The sequence below is a fragment of the Malus sylvestris genome, chromosome 15 (assembly GCF_916048215.2).
Source record: "Malus sylvestris chromosome 15, drMalSylv7.2, whole genome shotgun sequence".
Classification (NCBI taxonomy): domain Eukaryota; kingdom Viridiplantae; phylum Streptophyta; class Magnoliopsida; order Rosales; family Rosaceae; genus Malus; species Malus sylvestris.
In genome coordinates, this window is record NC_062274.1 from 1,690,510 (window position 1) to 1,708,167 (window position 17,658).

Sequence of the window (17,658 nt, forward strand, 5' to 3'; positions counted from 1 at the left end):
AAAACGTTCAAATGAACCTAAACATTTTTTGAAATCATTCAATTTGAAATCATTCAGCAAACTAATGTTTAGATAGTTTGAAATCATTCGGCAAAATAAAAAATGAGTGTTATAAGATTTGAGAAATGTGGGGTGTGTGTAGAAAATATAAGGTGTATATTAAGAATGTGAGGTTTATTCAACAATTTGTAGAGTGTTAATATAATAAGCCTATATCAACTGCCAATGTAAGATACAAAACCTAGCAATAATGGGTGTTTGAGAATGGGTATATTTAGCAATAAAAAAGTACCCCAAAAAAGCCTCTATTTACATTTTCAATTGGGCTATCTTTTGGGTCTGTTGCCTCCGGATTTTTTTATTTTCAATTTGCTTGTAAAGAACCCACCCATTTGCCAGCACAAACAGGACAAATTAAAATAGTCTGAAGTGCAAAATTTGCATGGCAATGATATGTTTACTGCTTAAATCACTCTGCATATCAGTAATGTGATATTTCTAACATTATTTGTAGGGCAGAAAAGAAATCCAAGTAAACCGAATTCGATCCGAAAAATTTAAGCCCAACTTGAGAAAAGCCGAACCTGAAAATTCCAAATTATTTGTTATCGAAACCAACAATTCTTAAAACTTCGGCATAAAAATTTATATGTACTAAAGTTTAGCAGATTAGCATTGTACATCATGTGAGAGCGAGCACTGTTCACCAACCGTTAAAGGGGCGGAAATGCCCATGGTTTTTGCTTTGGTTCCTGTACTGTTTACACTTTGCTATAGGAAAAAGTCAGTTTTGTCCTTCCTGACCTTGCGTCTGTCATCAGTAAACGAATTAGGTTCGTCTCTTGCTCTCTCTCTCTCTCACATTTTTTTTTTCAATTTGGGACATGCTGTCTTCTCCTTTTCCATCTCCATCTCTGCGCAACTTGCCAAATCTCTCATGGGAACCTTCCACCCTGTCGTTTTTTTATCTGCATCAATGGCTTCTTTTTCGTTAGTAGAGGGACGACTATTCAAGGATTCACCAGATCCGCTGGTAGTATTCACCCTAGCCCACAGAGGAAATGAAGGCACAAGTCCTTAGGCGCCTTGAAGCAAGTCTGGCACTCATCTCAGTCTACGTGTTTGCAAACCATTTGTGTTTTAGGTATATAAATTCAAGTTTTCCTTTTGATTTTCTATTGATGAGAGTTTTGATTTTTGTGTGCTGTGAAGGTTAAATGCGTTGGAAACTAAAATTACAAATTTTGTCTTGTTTGGATTTCAGGCAAGAATCACTCACCAAGACATTGCAGTGCACGACTCTAATACAATGAAAATTTTAAAATATATGATTATGTGGAAAAAAAAATTCAAAAAGTGAAATGACAAAAATGTTCCCCGTTGACTAAACGTAATTATAAGATGATGTATTTTATCCTCATATATTTTATCATATTTCTTGGCATATTTGGATCGAGCTCATAGGCGAAAACCGTTCGTGAAAACGGAGTTATAATGAAAGAGTTATTAACGTTTAAAGCTAGGAACATTTTTGTAATTTTGGCTTGATCTGGATGGCTCCAGATCTCTGAAGCCATTATCTGTGATGACACGTGGATGACAGGGATGAGAAAGAGAGAAGAGAAAGGAGTAAAAGGAGGAATAGCACCAGTGAATGAGGGAGAAAGGAAATGAGGGAAAGGACGGAAAGGAGAAGAAGAGAACCGGCCAATCCAGTTTCTCCACCCGACCCGCCAACTTGACCCGCTCATATCTCTTCCATACGAACTCCGTTTTGGGTGATCTTGGTATCCATGGAAAGCCCTTGACAAGCCCTACATATGAATAAAAGATTTTCGTTGTTATTAGTTATGTATAATTATGTGTCCATCTTTGTAATCGTAAAATCAATAAATCAACTGCCAATGTAAGATACAAAACCTAGCGATAATGAGTGTTTGAGAATGGGTATATTTAGCAATAAAAAAGTACCCCAAAAAAGCCTCTATTTACATTTTCAATTGGGCTATCTTTTGGGTCTGTTACCTCCGGATTTTTTTATTTTCAATTTGTTTGTGAAGAACCCACCCATTTGCCAGCACAAACAGGACAAATTAAAATAGTCTGAAGTGCAAAATTTGCATAGCAATGATATGTTTACTGCTTAAATCACTTTGCATATCAGTAATGTGATATTTCTAGCATTATTTGTAGGGCAGAAAAGAAATCCAAGTAAACCGAATTCGATCCGAAAAATTTAAGCCCAACTTGAGAAAAGCCAAACCTGAAAATTCCAAATTATTTGTTATCAAAACCAAACAATTCTGAAAACTTTGGTATAAAAATTTATATGTACTAAAGCTCAGCAAATTAGCATTGTTCATCATGTGAGAGCGAGCACTATTCACCAACCGTTAAAGGGGCGGAAATGCCCTCGGTTTTTGCTTTGGTTCCCATAATGTTTACACTTTGCTATAGGAAAAAGTCTGTTTTGTCATTCTCGACCTTATGTCTGTCATCAGCAAGCAAATCAGGTTCGTCTCTCGCTCTCTCTCTCTGTCACATTTTTTTTTTGTCAATTTGGGATGTGCTGTCTTCTCCTTTTCCATCTCCATCTCTGCGCAACTTGCCAAATATCTCTTGGGAACCTTCCACCCTGTCGTTTTTTTGTCCGCATCAGTGGCTTCTTTTTGGTTAGCAGAGGGACGACTATTCAAGGATTCACCAGATTCACTGGTAGTATTCACCCTAGCCCACAGAGGAAATGAAGGCACACGTCTTAGGCGCCTTGAAGCAAGTCTGGCACTCATCTTAGTCTACGCGTTTGCAAACCATTTGTGCTTCAGGTATATAATTTCAAGTTTTCCTTTTGATTTTCTATTGATGAGAGTTTTGATTCTTTTTGTGTTGTGAAGGTTTTGTGTTGGAAACTAAAATTACAAATTTTGTTTTGTTTGGATTTCAGGCAAGAATCACTCACCAAGACATTGCAGGGCACGAGTGTAATACCCTGAAAATTTTAAAATATATGATTATGTGGAATTTTTTTTTTCGGAAAGTGAAATGACGAAAATGTTCCCCATTGACTAAACATAATTATACGAGGATGTATTTTATCCTCATATATTTTATTATATTTCTTGGCATATTTGAATCGAGCTCGATCTCACGAGCTCGTAGGCGAAAACCGTTCGTGAAATGGAGTTATAACGAAAGAGTTATTAACGTTTAAATTTAGGGACATTTTTGTAATTTTGGCTTGATCTGGATGGCACCAGATCTCTGAAGCCCTTATCTGTGATGACACGTGGACTGCTGGGATGAGAAGGAGAGAAGAGAAAGGATAAAAAGGAGGAATGGCACCAGCCAATGAGGGAGAAAGGAAATTAGGGAAATGAGGGAAGGGAGAAGGAGAGAACCGGCCAACCCGGTTTCTCCACCCAACCCGCCATCTTGACCCATTCATATCTCCTCCATATGAACTCCATTTTGGATGATCTTGGTGTCCATGGAAAACCCTTGAGAGGCCCTACATCTCTGCAGTGTTAAATTTCCCAATTTCTTACGTAGGCAGTCTAACCAGGATGTTAGATGCAGCCATAAATTAAACAAAATGATTATTTTTTTAGTGTAGTTAGTTAGAATTATAAGTAACCATTATTTTATTGTGGCCTACCTATGTGTTTGGCTTCTGAATTAGAAATTTCGGGTCGTTACAACAAGGGTACAATTTGGACTGGGGATATGCAGGTATATATTGATTTGATTTTTGTTGTATTGGTTGAAGCTTTGTTAACAATACTAGAGTTGTTAAATTTGTCCACCATATACATTTACCAAATCATGTCTCAATGTTGTTGTTGCTATTACTTAGTAATGGGGTTTCTTAAGGTAGACTGTTATCAAGTTCAAATTTTCTAATTTTCTTTCTACAAATTATTTTTTGTTTTAGGAACTGCAGTTGTATAATTTTAAGTGATTGAAAATTGGATTTGGTGATTCTCTGTTTTTTTTCTTTTAATATTTTTATTAATTGCCTTATACAACTTTTTTTGTAGGTTTTTGTTGCTGTAATTTATGTTGAATTGAAAAGGGTTCGAGGGTTGCTACTTCGAGCCATGAAGCACGCGGTATGAAGCCATTTGCTGCTACTTGGGTGCTTGGAGAAATAATTCTGGAGCATATTCATGAGATTAGTGGGTATTTTTCTTAACTCCTCTTTTTGTTTGATAAGTTGTGTGTTTATAAATATGATAAAAGTGGCTGTAAGAATATTGATTTTTTGGGAATTTTTTGTCAATGTCGTTTGAATTAACTGCAGGGAATACTTTGCCTTTGGGTTTTATATTTCACCAATGTAAGTATTTTATTTAGGCAAGTTGGTGATGTTAATTTAAATCTTGGGTAAATGATTCAGTTCATTATTTTTATTGTTAAAATTAGTTCATATGAATATTGATTTCGATTCGACATTGAATCATATCTTGGATAAGTAGCAAGTACATATTTTTCAAGAATACTAATTAATTACATACTACTGCTCACGGATTTGTTAAATTCATTCAAGTGTTTTTAATTTTTTTGTTAATTAAATTACAAATAAGTATTATGGCCTTCATTTGGTACCAATCAATCAAGAGAGGTGAGTTGTTTGAATGTTTGATTTTACTTGAATTAGAGTCTCCAACTAGGAGAAAGAGAAGGATCTGAATGGGAGCAAGGCAGAACACGGAGCAAACGAGCGCATAAGAGTTTTATGTTCAATGAATTTGGGGAGAGGGTGGCCAATCATTTGAAAAAAAAACTCAGGTATATGGTTGTTCCTCTTTGAATTACATGAAATGGCTGCATATTTGTTACTTTTTGTGTCAATTATTAGAAAGAATGCACTGGACATGGACATTCTTTTAGACATAATTAATAGGAACATCAAAATGGTTAATTATACTCTACTCTCAGTTATATTTTTCACCTCACAATGTTACTTTTCCTTCTCTTGCCATGGTAATTTAAAATGGTAGTGCATTATAGTAATAGTTATATATTTGATTTATCACTTGGAAATCTGGTCATTATTTGGGCAAACGATCGTGAGATAAGACTAAAATGGGTTCGGTTATGTGTTCATTCAATAATTCCAATAATATTTTTCTTCTAACACTGTTAACTTACTATGGTGCTTAAAAGATTGTTAAGCATGTAGTTTTCAGTGATCTCTGGTCCCTATATATGCACTTTATTTGTATATTAGTTTCACTTAGTTGAAGATTTTGAAAAACTCCATTTAATAAATCCAAAATGTGTATTCCTTTAGGGGCAGTTTAATAACCATTTGGTTTTTAGTTTTAAGATTGAAGTGATATTTCATTTTTAATGCTTTTAATTGATTCATGTTTATGTTTGGATCAGGAAAGAAACGTTGCTAACGGTGTACCTGTGACGATGCAACGTTGATATGCTTATGTGTCAATTTGTTCTGACTATTTACCATACTATATGCTGATTTTGTTTTATAATTTTTGGCTTTTCTTTGATTAGTTGGGGATTTACAATCAAATGATGAATCTTCAGTTTACTTGGGTAAGCATTTTTTTCACATATAATTTGGCTGACCATTTTAACTATCAAACCATGTTGTTTTAGTTCATGCTACTAATCATGCATTCGGTAGATATATATCTATATATATATATATACACACACACACACACACATACATATATATACAACAGCGTTTAAATGCTAATCGATTACTAACATAATGCGGTCTTTATAGGAAAAGCAGTGGATTCTTAAGAGGGGCTTCAATGTACAGAAGAATTACAAAGTCTTATTAGCTATTCATTATTTTATATAATAATTTAGACAAAATATCGATGAGAAATAATATATATACCAAATAAAAATCTCTAAAATCTCTTTGTTTATATATTTTAAGACTGTTTTAATTGCTTTGCTTTGTTTTTCTCAGTTTCTATTAGATGTTCTTTGCATATATGAATAGTTTTTTTTTTTTTTTGGTTTTTGAAACGAAGCAAGTGATTTTTAGTAAGTTTTTCCAGCTGTTGCAGGTTTTGCCTTTTGTTGATGAGATCTAGGTTTTTAGGGATTTCTGGATTTTTTTAGCTTTTGAGTGTTGGGGATTTGTCGGTTTTTTTTTTAATTGTTGTTTGCTGCCCTTGGATTTTTGAATTGTTAAAATTTAGGGTAAATCTCAGTTTACTACCCTCAAGTTTCGTGGTTTTCAACATTTGGTACATGAATTTTTTTTCGTCCTAGAGTCATACCTAAAGTGTTAATTTTGGGACAGTCTAATACATTTGTTAATTTGGCTATTAAATTAGCCGTTAACTAATGATGTGGCCCCCACGTGAACAATGACTGGGCGGAACGTGTCAATATTGGCCCCACGTGAATATAAAAAATTTTAAAAAATTTAAAAAAAAAATTCTGGGACCCCACCCATTCCCCCTCCCTCCCTAACCCTCTCCATCATTCTCTTCTCTACACCATCTTCCATTTCCATATCCCCTCCTTACACCCTCCTTCAATTCCATCCCCATCACCTCTCTCTACGATAAAGTGTCGTCTTAGGGTGAAATTGAAGGCTCGTTCACCTTGGAAGCATTTTCCCCATCGGTTTCCATGGAAGTAACTGAAATTGGAAATAAGAGATTGAAAACCCTAAAATCCAAAGAGCTAGGGTTAGGGTTTTAAGATTTTGGTTTGTTTCAACTCACTCGTCGGCTTCCCTGCACCATCCTCCATGGCAGTAACTTGTCGATTTGTTTCAACTTACGCAATCTGAGGAACAACGTCGTCGGAGTCGAGCAAGGCGACGACCTGAGGAATGACGCCGAGCATTGCGAGCGTGGCTCTGGCCTCTGATTCTTCCTTGGCGTGCAATCTCACCTTCCCTCGCTGTCTCCTTCCTCTTTGCCATATGGTATTCCGCCTGCAGTAGGTGATGGTGGGGAGGTGTAGGATGACGGATCCGACATCATTTCAGTAACACTTGGCTCCATTATTCTTCGATTCTTCTCCGCTTCTTTTTTAGTGGGGAGCACCTACATTGCACCGAAAAACCAGAAAAATGCGAGAGAGAGAGAGAGAGAGAGAGAGAGAGAGAGAGAGAGAGAAAATGGGTGGGTGTGCGAGGGGTGGAATTGAAGGAGGGTGTAAAGAAGAAGATACATAATTGTGTTGTTTGATGGTCTGGATTTGGAGGTTTAGGGTTTGGGCAATGGCAGAAGGCGACAAGAAGGTGAAGAGGTAGGACGTCCAGAATTTTTGATTTTTTAAATTTTTTGATTTTTTTTTATTTTTTAATATTCATGTGTGACCCTTATTAACACGAGGCGCCCAGTCATTGTCCACGTGGGTACCACATCATCAGTTAACGGAAGACTTAACATTTTGACTAACGGATGTATGAGCCTGTCTCAAAATTTACACTTTAGGTATGACTCTGGGACGAAAAAAACTTGATGTACTAAATGTTGAAAATCACGAAACATAAGGGTAGTAAACTGATATTTACCCTAAAATTTATAAATCATCTGATCGTTTTTAATAAATCACTGTTATCACGTAGACCAGTTTACATAGTGAAACTTTATCTTGGGTTTTTTTCAATGGTTGCTAAACCGTTTCTGTTTTAGCTCCTTGTTGAACTTGAGGTCGATTAACAACTACAGAACCAGAGCTTTCTCTTTTGGGACATTTTAGGCTGATGTGCCCAAATTCACCACAAGTGTAACATTCGGGGTCAGCTTGCCTTTTGCTTGGTCTTCCACTGCCACTTGAACTTTCAGATTCTTTTCTCATATTCTTTTGACCTTTGTTTCCTCCAGATGTACCAGCTAAGGCTTTCTTCTTCAAAAAGCTGAGATGGTCTTGCTCAAGCGCATAAGCAGCATCTATAATCTCCGTATAAGTCTTTGTTCCTTGACCCACAATATACCTTCCGATGCCATCTTTCAAGCCCAACATAAATTTTACTGCTTTCATATTTTCATCACCTACTAGAGCCTTAGCATATTTACCCTACTCTGTAGACTTAGAGACATATTCAGCCACTATCATATTGCCCTACTAGAATTCTTTAATTCTTTTTTGTTTCAGAGCAACTGGAAAGTATCGATCATAGAAATGTTGCTCGAAATCATCCCAAGTCATTTCTTTATCTGTATTTTGATCATATACGGTATCCTACCATGAGTCAGCTTCACCTTCCATTACATGAGTAGCTAACTTAATTCACTTTCAAAATATCAAGCTTCTTTTTTATGTTCTTGATCCATGTCTCCGCCTTGTCAGAATCAGGTGTACCACAAAACTTCATAGGCTTCAATTTCAGGAAACGATCGAGATAGGTAGCTTCTCACTCATTTTCTTTTTCTTCCTTGTTTCGCTGATTTGTTAGTTGACTAGCAAAAAAGGCTTGAAATAACTCAACCATTTGTTGTGCATTAACTTGTGGTTTTGGCTGAACGTTGGGTAGATCGACATGATGCTCATTAGGGGCATTTTTTGTGTGTGAGGGTTGTCTTTAGGTTGTGGCGGCATCTTGTCAACAAAATCGATAACTGAAACAAAATGCATGTCTCAAGAAAATGTATATCGAAAGAAAACAAATGACTCAATGAAAACAAATGTTGCAATAATTTTGAAATACCAATTTTTTCTTCTTCTGGTTGCTTGTTATTTTAAAACATGTTATAAACCATGCTCTGATACCATTTTTTCTATCACGGCCCAAAAATGTAACGCGACATCGCCGCGATTCTTAAAAACGCATGAGAGTTGTATGCTCCATTCTTAGAACATGACAATTCTCCTTTATCTTTAAGATACGCAAGGCCTCTAAAATTAATATCAAAATAAATATCATAGTTCAAGTAAAAACCATAATATTCAAACAATTTCATAAGCAACCTTTTTACAACAAAAATCCCAAAAGTTTAGTTTACAAAAAGCCAAAGGAGTGATAGGTTTAGATAAATATATACAGAAGCAAAAGAGGCTATACACAAACAGTTTTCACTTAAACAAGAAAATTAATATTTACATTTCAAAATCTGATTTTCTGACTCAAAGCTTTGAGTTGACAAGCTACAACCGCACACCTTAGTCCAACTCTTCCATTATTTCTCGCACCGCACTTGAAAATGTAGGGGTGAGCATCACATACAATCATTTGCACCCCCTCGGGAGGCACCCTAGCTAGGTTTGAAACTAGATATACCTTTGTACTACGTATAAAGGAAACAATTTGCACAACAAAATGCTTTGGCAAGAGTTAAAATTTATTTCATGCTCATAATTAACTATAGTGGGATCCCTGCATTTTTTTGTCCTGATAACCGAACACACGGCCAACTACCGTCCCTAAAATAAAATTCTCAAGTAATATCAACACAAGGTACGGTAGTGAGAGTGTCCACTTACAACCTATACCACATAAACACAAGTACCCTCCCCTTAGGTTAATGGTACAAATCCGTTTGTATAGGACCCTCCGGAGGTTTAGGGGATCGAAGCCCAAGGTAGTCACACAGCCCCCTTCACTCTCAGGTTGTCATTACAATATAGAATAACATAAATCACATGCCAGAAAAATCAAACTCCTTTTCCTAACATGTAGTTCTAACAACAACAAAAAATCCAATGCATAGCTTGCACGCATCCATATTTAAATATATAATACATACCGAAAACCACTAACCAGGGTGTGAATCCCCCTATCTGATATTCCAAGCTTCAGGTACTAAGTCTTTCCACAATTGTTCACTCTTATCACTTGATCTTGCTTAAGCAAACAAAGTGCCTAATCCGAAAAAGAACATGTCAATACACAGTTCACATGCACCAACATATATTAATACTTCTCAATTCCATCTGCACAGTGCATGTATATCCCCAAAATAACCAAATCCAATATTTATTCACATGAATCCCAATTTAATTAACCTTCCATGACATCCATTTAGAAGCCATATCTCAGATGCCATCTTACAACCAATGCACGATTGAATTCCATAACTCCAAATCAAGTAAAATTTTACCTCTGTCTTCATCAATAATACTGTTTGACCAGCCTTGAGACTTCCAAACTCTCAATCAACCATATAGCACTTCAAACATGAATTTTCAAAGTTATTAACATGAAATCCCCAACTAAAATATAATTTCGAATTTGCAAATAAGCTTTGAATTCTTACCTTCGTTCGTAGAGCTCGACGTTGTGATCATAGAGGTAAAAACGGATTTCAATTTTGATGTCTAGAGATTAACCTATACATTTTTCTTTCTTCGACACCTAACCCATGGCTGTTTCTCTTCCTTTCTGCCCTTTTGGAAACAGTGCATCGAAACACCATAAGATGAAGGGATCATCTTATACACACGTGTTCTCCATTCCTTTTGTCTTTTTTTTGTTTTTTGTTTTTTTTGCACACAACCCACTTTAACCCATCTAAACCTTCACAAGCTCCATATAACTATATATATATATATATATATATATATATGTATGTATGTATGTATGTATGTATGTATGTATGTATGTATTTATTTATGGGGTTTTACAGAGATTGCCCACTATCAATTATTTTGGTCATTCTGTGCAAAATTATGTTACATAAAGATCAAAATGACAAATATACTTTCAATTTAATAAACAATTGGCCAAAATGAAATTAAGGCCGCAACATTATATGAAAATGTTAAGGAGATTCTTTTAAAATGAAATTTTATATAAATATCAGTCACCTCACAATTTAACGTTATTTTTTGTGCAAATATTATAGAACATTATGCAAAAAATGAGGGGTTAGAAAGTTCACACAAAGTCACACTTTTACGAGAATATCCTTAAAATTCTTATATTATATTGTACACAAACGAGAAAATATTATTGAATATGGTGTCATGGTTTCCACAAAAATATTAGGACAAAATTGCCCCTGAACCAAAAAAATCCAAAACCAATCCAATATAATATATCAAATTATGTAGGGGTAATTTTGGTAATTTGATTATCATAAAATATAATATAAATATAAGTGGGAAGAGAGAAAATAATAAAAAAATAAAAAAAATTGAAAGGATGAGTGAAAGTTGATGGTGTCTGCGTGAAAGGAAAAGAAAATTATAATAAAAAATAAGAAAAATCATGAATATTGTGTTCAAAATATCTTATTAGTCGCGTGTAACGTGCTATGATTTAAAAATGTCTTTTGCACGCGGTTGTTTATTAAATATTATTTCTCTATTTTTAAACACTTAAGAGGTGCGTGCGAGTTATATATAAAAAAAAACTCTCGCACGAGTATAATAATGTGATTCAATTAGTTATCAAATGATTTTTTTTTAACAAACGATGTTATCTACACTAAAAGAGAGGGAGTGGGCTTAGTCTCACAATGGGCTAGCAATCAGTTGTTTATTAAATGATAAAGCCACGTATAGTCCTCGAAGAAATATCACACTTTTCACTAATCAGCTTGATGCTCCTTAAGTACTAATGAGTTTTTTTGTTATTGGTTTATAGAAATGAGTTTATAATAATAAAAATACCAAATTATACTATCAGACAACGTTGAATATGCCGGTTTATTTGTTAATTATTTGAGGGAAAAAGATCATTTCCAAATCTATTCCATACAGGTCATCGGATCAAGTGATCCAGACTCTTGAAATTTGATCCAACGGCTAAAAGTAGGGGCCCCCATTTAAAAGTTATAATAACTTAGCCGTTGGATTAAATTTCAAGGACCCGGTTGGTGAGGATCCTGAGGATTCCTGAATCGTTTCCGTTCATCGTACATCGTGCAATCAGTTTTGTCAGGTATCGTTTGTGTTTAATTTTAAATAAAAATATTTAAAATGATTTCTGATCGTAGCTGTTGGATCAAATTTCAAAGGCCCGAATCACTTGATCCGATAGCTTTGGTGAAAGAAATCCGGAGATGATCTATTTCCTTATTTGAAGGGTTCTTTAACAGGATCCTGGGGATTCGTGAATCGTGTCCGTTCATTGTACATCGTGCAGTCAGTTTTTGTCAGGTACTGTTTGTGTTTAATTTTAAATAAAAATATTTAAAATGATTTCTGATCGCATGATGTACGATGAACGGATACGATTCATGAATTACCGGGATCCTCACAAAGAAGATCTGGATTCCTTTCAGGGTGACCCAATGAAAATTGAAACAAATGTGTTGATTACGTTGGAGTATCTAGCTAGTGATGGTGTATGTGAATGGGACTAACAATGCCTCATGTGGTACCAAGACTACGGAGAAAATGATATTTTTCAGGCAAAACAATAACAATTTTATTAGCATTAGTATAAACTTCAAATAGAGTATCTTGGATAAATCCTTGTGATTCCCAAACAAAATAGTTTCCAAAACAAAAAACAAGGCAACCTTGGCCAATCTAATAGCCATCATATTGGCGGATCTTTGGATGTGACTAGCATGATAACACATCCAGCACTCCAAAGCCAAAAGTACTTCAATCTCGGCAACTAGAAATTCAATCATATCATAACTCGCCTCTTGAGAGACTCTGTGTACAAAATTGCCAGCAAAACTAGTAAAAGAACACTATTTACATACAAGCAACACCAACTTAAAAAGGGAATTGCAAAAGAAACAACTAGTGACGATTACAAGAATGACTTTGCACTCAAAACTACCAACGAAGTCATCAATTGCATTACGATAAATTGTACCAACACCATCATGAGACATGAAATAAAGACTCAAGCTCAAAAAGACAAATCTAACATGGACGAATGCCACCCTATAATCTAGAAAACCCACATCATAAAAATTCAACTTCATCTCTTGCCAAACCCACACGGAAAGGTATCATTTCTTGATCCCTTCCACCAAATCCACCCAATCAATTAATCTGAGTCCTTGAAATTTGATCAAACGACTACAACCGAGGGCCCCTTTAAAAATTATAATAACTTTAACTGTTAGATCAAATTTCAAGGGTTCGAATTAGGTGATTTGGTGGATTTGGTGGAAGGGATCCAGAGAGGATCCCTTTTCAACCCACACTACCCAAAACAACCACAGATGGGAGATTTTGAGAGAATGATTGGATTGAAAAAGGACAAAAAAAATAATTGATTGAGAACTCAAATATAAGCAAGCTTACGCACGAACTTAATCACCCCAAAAAGGACTAAAAGAATTAGTATGTCATTAATGTGTGATAAAAAAAAATCACTTGGTGGCTTAGGCACAACAGTTTACTTTTTTGGGGACCAAAAAGACTTGCAGAGGCACTTCAGCCTCCCTTTAACCAGTATTGTGTGAATTACACGATTCAGGAATCTAACCCAAAATGTACTCAAATAAAATATGAGTTTAAAATTCGTTTTCAATCGGTGAGTCATCCCGTAGCGGTTATAGGATGACCGTTATTCAATGTATAAAAATCATGCGCTAGACCAATTCTAGGGAGGCAGATTGTCTGCCCTCATGTTATGGTGCCCTTCCCATCCCTTCCTAATTGTGCGGTCACGGTTAAGCTACGTCAACATTTTATATTGATTTTTTTATAGAGATAATAAGACAAAAAGCAATAGGAATATAAAATGTTGACGTGGCTTAACAGTGACCGCACAAATAGGAGGGGATGGGGAGGGCACTGATAAGCTCATATTTATATATACTTACATCAAATTCACTTGTCTTTTCTTAGTTAGTTCCTTATATTTTTGAGCTATTTACTTGTTTTTTTGTGTTTTGTGGCATTTGTCAAGCAAAGAAAAGAAAAATAGCACAAGTAGGATTTTAAGTAACAAATTCGTCAAAACTACCTGTGCAGATCAGCTGACTTTGGAAGCAAGTTTCCAACAGCTCATAATGAATTAGAGAATTAGCCTTATATGCTTGGAAAGCTACGGATGTCTATTTTCTGGAGCATTTGACGGATTGTTAATATCATGTTTTTAGAAGAAGTTATGGTCATTTTAACACTGAAAGGTTCATAAGAGGCTGAGCAGTTTGTAACTGACAAGAAAGCAATAAATCCAATAAATCTAGTAGCCAAAACTGATGCAATCAAAAACAAGTCAGCTGGCACCTATTCAAATATCAGAGTAAATGGAAATAAAGATGAGAATTAAGTGGGAGTAATGGGCATAAAGGCTACCTCAAGAGTTACAATTGTTTTACCATTTCCTCTAACTTATTGTCATCGTTAAATGGCTGTTAGTAGGGTGAGTTATAGAGAAGAAACTGGGGCAGCAAGCAAGAACAAAAAGGCTGCAGGTTGCAACGGCAAAGATAAGGGAAAAAAAACTGAAAAAAAATGGAAAGGTGCAGCTGACGAAAATGGGAGGGAAGAAAGCAAGGCAGCAAAAAGTTGGACGAGGAAGAGGGAAGCAATAGAGGAAGGAGGAAATCTTGGCATTCTTTTCTTTCGGTTTTATCTTCTTAAACTCATGTCTTTCTTTTGGTTTTATTTGAGAATTATGTGTAACTAATTTTTAGTAGTTAGGGGCTATTTTGAAGCCCCGAATATGATTGTAAGTTTGTTATGACATTTCGTTGAATTACTTTTATAAATGGATGAAAATTGGTTTACTACTTGTCTCATTGATGAATTATTTATGTGTTTTCTACGGATGCATACTTAGTAAGCATATCTAGGATTCTAATGCTATGAATATGTGTGTACCTGCCCTTGTAGAATGAGGACCTACATATGTTCTAGAATAGTACTTGTTAATTGCGTTTAACATGTGAACCAATTTCTAGGATAAGTAAGACAACGCTAGTACTTACGATACCTTGTGATGACTCAAACTTTTTTCGTTCTTAATGATTTCTACTTGTTAAATCTATGAACATGCCATTCTAGATTGCATGCTAGAGACTAAGTTAAGTTGAAAACGCCATTCACTTAACATACTACATAAGAAAGAGTAATAGGTTGAGTTCTAACATTGAGCCAACTTGAGCATCTTCATCCGGAAATAAAAGGAATTTGAATGAAACATAACATGTTTGCATGATTATTTGGTGGTGGATAGCAATTCTCCTAACTCGTTTTTCTTAATTTGTGAACTACTTAAAATTTGTTTATGTCTTGTTTTTGTTCGATTTAATTTTAAAAGAAAATCAACTCCAAAAATTTGTGTGAGTGTAGCTCTGTGTGTCTAGTGTCTTCATATAAAATTTCGTAGACTTTAGATAAGTGTAAGTTGGTCTAATAATTATTTTCCGGTGGCTGGTCAGTAGGGACAGCAGCCCAGTTTTTGTGACATTTTAAGTAGTTAGATAAAACAATCTTCTGCGGGAAATACCCTTATTTTCATATACTATAATTGACAGTTCTTAGTTTTAATAAGGAAAATCAATAGGACATTTATGTGCTACTTTGTGATCTGCTTTTAATCCTATCAGGTGCCATAACAGGAGGGCAGACAATCTGCCTCCCAATTCTAGTGTAGAGTTATTTTTGTAAGATTATTTTCATGGGGGCGATGATATTAAAATCATGCACAGATCACACAGAAGGCAATCCTATCTTTACTTGCAAGTTGCATCGAACAGATAAGTAAAGGGTCCAAACCAGCCATGTCATAAATAATCAAGTTCTTCAGAATAATAAAAAGTTGTCGAGAAAAATGTGGGACTGCGCGATTTAACTATGCAATGTGATATTCACATACTTTATTTTATTTCTCACGCATTCTTCTAATTTTTTACCGTCGGATCAAATTAATTGAAGAAGATCAACAGACAAAAATTAACAAGAAGTATGTGAAAAGTAATTTAAAATGTGTGGATAGCATATCTCTTAACTATTTTATCGTTCTTTACTAAATTGTATATAGACAAGAAAATATTATGGGATATAAATAATAAGTCTAAAGCCGTGTAGAAAGTAGTCGAAGAAATATCACACTTTTCACGAATCAGCCTGATGCTCCTTAATTCAACATTTGACTAATGAGTTTATAATATTAAAAATAGCAAATTATAATATCAGACAATGTGGCATATGCGGGTTCATATGTTAATTAGTTGAAGTATAGATCCTCTTTGGATTTAAAAAAACAGAGTCTAAGGATTAAATGATCCGGATCGTTGAAATTTGATCTAACTGCTACAATTATTATAACTTTTAGAATGATCCCTTGTTTGTAGCCGTTGAATCAAATTTTAAAGGCCTGTATCATTTAATTCAACGACCTGAATCATTTAATCCTTATACTCAAATTTTTTAAATCCAGAAAGAATTTGCACTCAATTATTTGAGGGTTCTTTCAGGGAGATCCAACAACATGAAAATTGAAACAAAGGTGTTAGATTAAGTTGCAGTGTATCAAGCTAATGACAGTGTGTGTGAGCGTGACCCACAAGACTCATTATTTTATGAATTCTGATCCTCTGCATGTTTTTTCCCTACCACACTATTTCGTTGAGGAGAAGTGATAAGGGGCTCCCTCATTCGAACCACCAACTCTGTTTTGGTATACATTTTCCACGGGATCAAACGTACGTTATTGCCTCAATGCCTCATGTGGTACCAAGACTAAGGAGAAAAAGAATTTTTTTAGGCAAAACGATAATGGTTTGATTGGCATTTTTTTTTTAAAAGTACAAACTTCAAATAGAGTATCCTAGATCAAATTCGAGAGTGATCCTTAAATAAACAGTTCCAAAACAAAAAATAAGGCCAGCTTGACCAATCTAATAGCTACCATATCGGCGGATCTTCGAGTGTGACTAGCATGATAACACATCTAGCACTCCAAAGTCAAAAATACTTTAATCTCGACAACTAAAAATTCAATCACATCAAATCTACCTCATGAGAAACTCTACACACAAAATTGCTAGCAAAACCAGTAAAGAGCACTGTTTTCATATACAAGCAACACCAACTTCAAAGAGGAACTGCAAAAGAAACAAATAGTAACCATTATAATAAGAACTCTGCACACAAAACTACCAACGAAGCTATTAGTTGTATCACGGTAAACCCCATCAACGCCATCATGAGACATAAAAGAAAGACACAAGCTCAAAAAAGCAAATTTAACATGGACGAAAGCCGCACTATACCTAGACAACCCACACCATAAAAATTCAGCCTCATCTCTTGCCACACCCCCACACTATCCAAACAACCATAGAGGGAAGATTTTGTGAGAAAAAATGGATTGAAAAAGGACAAAAAAATAAGTGACAAAGAACTCAAATCTAAGCAAGTTTAGATACAAACTTAATCACCACAAAAGGGACTAAAATGATTAGTATGTCATCAATGTGTGATAAAAAATTACTTGGTAGCTTCGCCATAACAGTCTACTTTTTAGGGATAAAAAAGACTCACAGATGCATTTCAACCTCTCATTTACTATTATCGTGTGTTACACACGTGTTAAGAATCTAACTCAAAACATACCATGTAAGATATATGAGTATAAAATTTGTTTTCAATCAGTAGGTCATCCCTTAGCGTGGGGGCAATGATATTTTTTCAGTAGGTCATCCCTTACTGGAATTGTCCCCAATGTATAAAAATCATGAGCGCTAGACCAATTCCAATGTATAGATTTTTTTTGTAAGGTTATTTTCGTGGGGGCATACGTCACACAGAAGACAATCCCATCTTACTTGCATGTTGCAACGAACA

The 17,658-nt window shown here is 35.1% G+C and overlaps 1 protein-coding gene and 1 long non-coding RNA gene across 3 annotated transcripts in view; one reads left to right on the plus strand and one right to left on the minus strand.

The window, feature by feature from the left end:
• LOC126601615 (uncharacterized) overlaps positions 1–17,658 on the minus strand; it is a 39,157-nt gene that overhangs the window by 19,803 nt on the left and 1,696 nt on the right. The window lies entirely within an intron of this gene.
• LOC126601613 (uncharacterized) lies at positions 849–8,369 on the plus strand. Of its 2 annotated transcripts, XM_050268343.1 has the most exons (5): positions 849–1,144; positions 2,945–2,981; positions 4,658–4,798; positions 5,762–5,806; positions 8,299–8,369. In XM_050268343.1, the coding sequence occupies exons 1-5, from the start codon at positions 1,062–1,064 to the stop codon at positions 8,323–8,325; spliced, it is 333 nt and encodes a 110-aa protein (XP_050124300.1). In that variant the 5' UTR covers positions 849–1,061; the 3' UTR covers positions 8,326–8,369. The 2 variants fall into 2 exon arrangements, 1 of the variants encoding a protein (XP_050124300.1); XR_007615770.1 differs by lacking the exons at positions 849–1,144; positions 2,945–2,981; positions 4,658–4,798 and adding an exon at positions 4,836–5,559 and having other exon boundaries at positions 5,756–5,806; positions 8,299–8,315.

Bases quoted from the DNA above. Each gene is read 5' to 3' on its own strand.
- LOC126601613 (XM_050268343.1), top strand. From the start codon at position 1,062: ATGAAGGCACAAGTCCTTAGGCGCCTTGAAGCAAGTCTGGCACTCATC. The intron at 1,145-2,944 runs GTATATAAATTC...TTTGGATTTCAG, and splicing joins GCAAACCATTTGTGTTTTAG to GCAAGAATCACTCACCAAGA. The intron at 4,799-5,761 runs GTTCCTCTTTGA...TTATAGGAAAAG, and splicing joins AAAAACTCAGGTATATGGTT to CAGTGGATTCTTAAGAGGGG.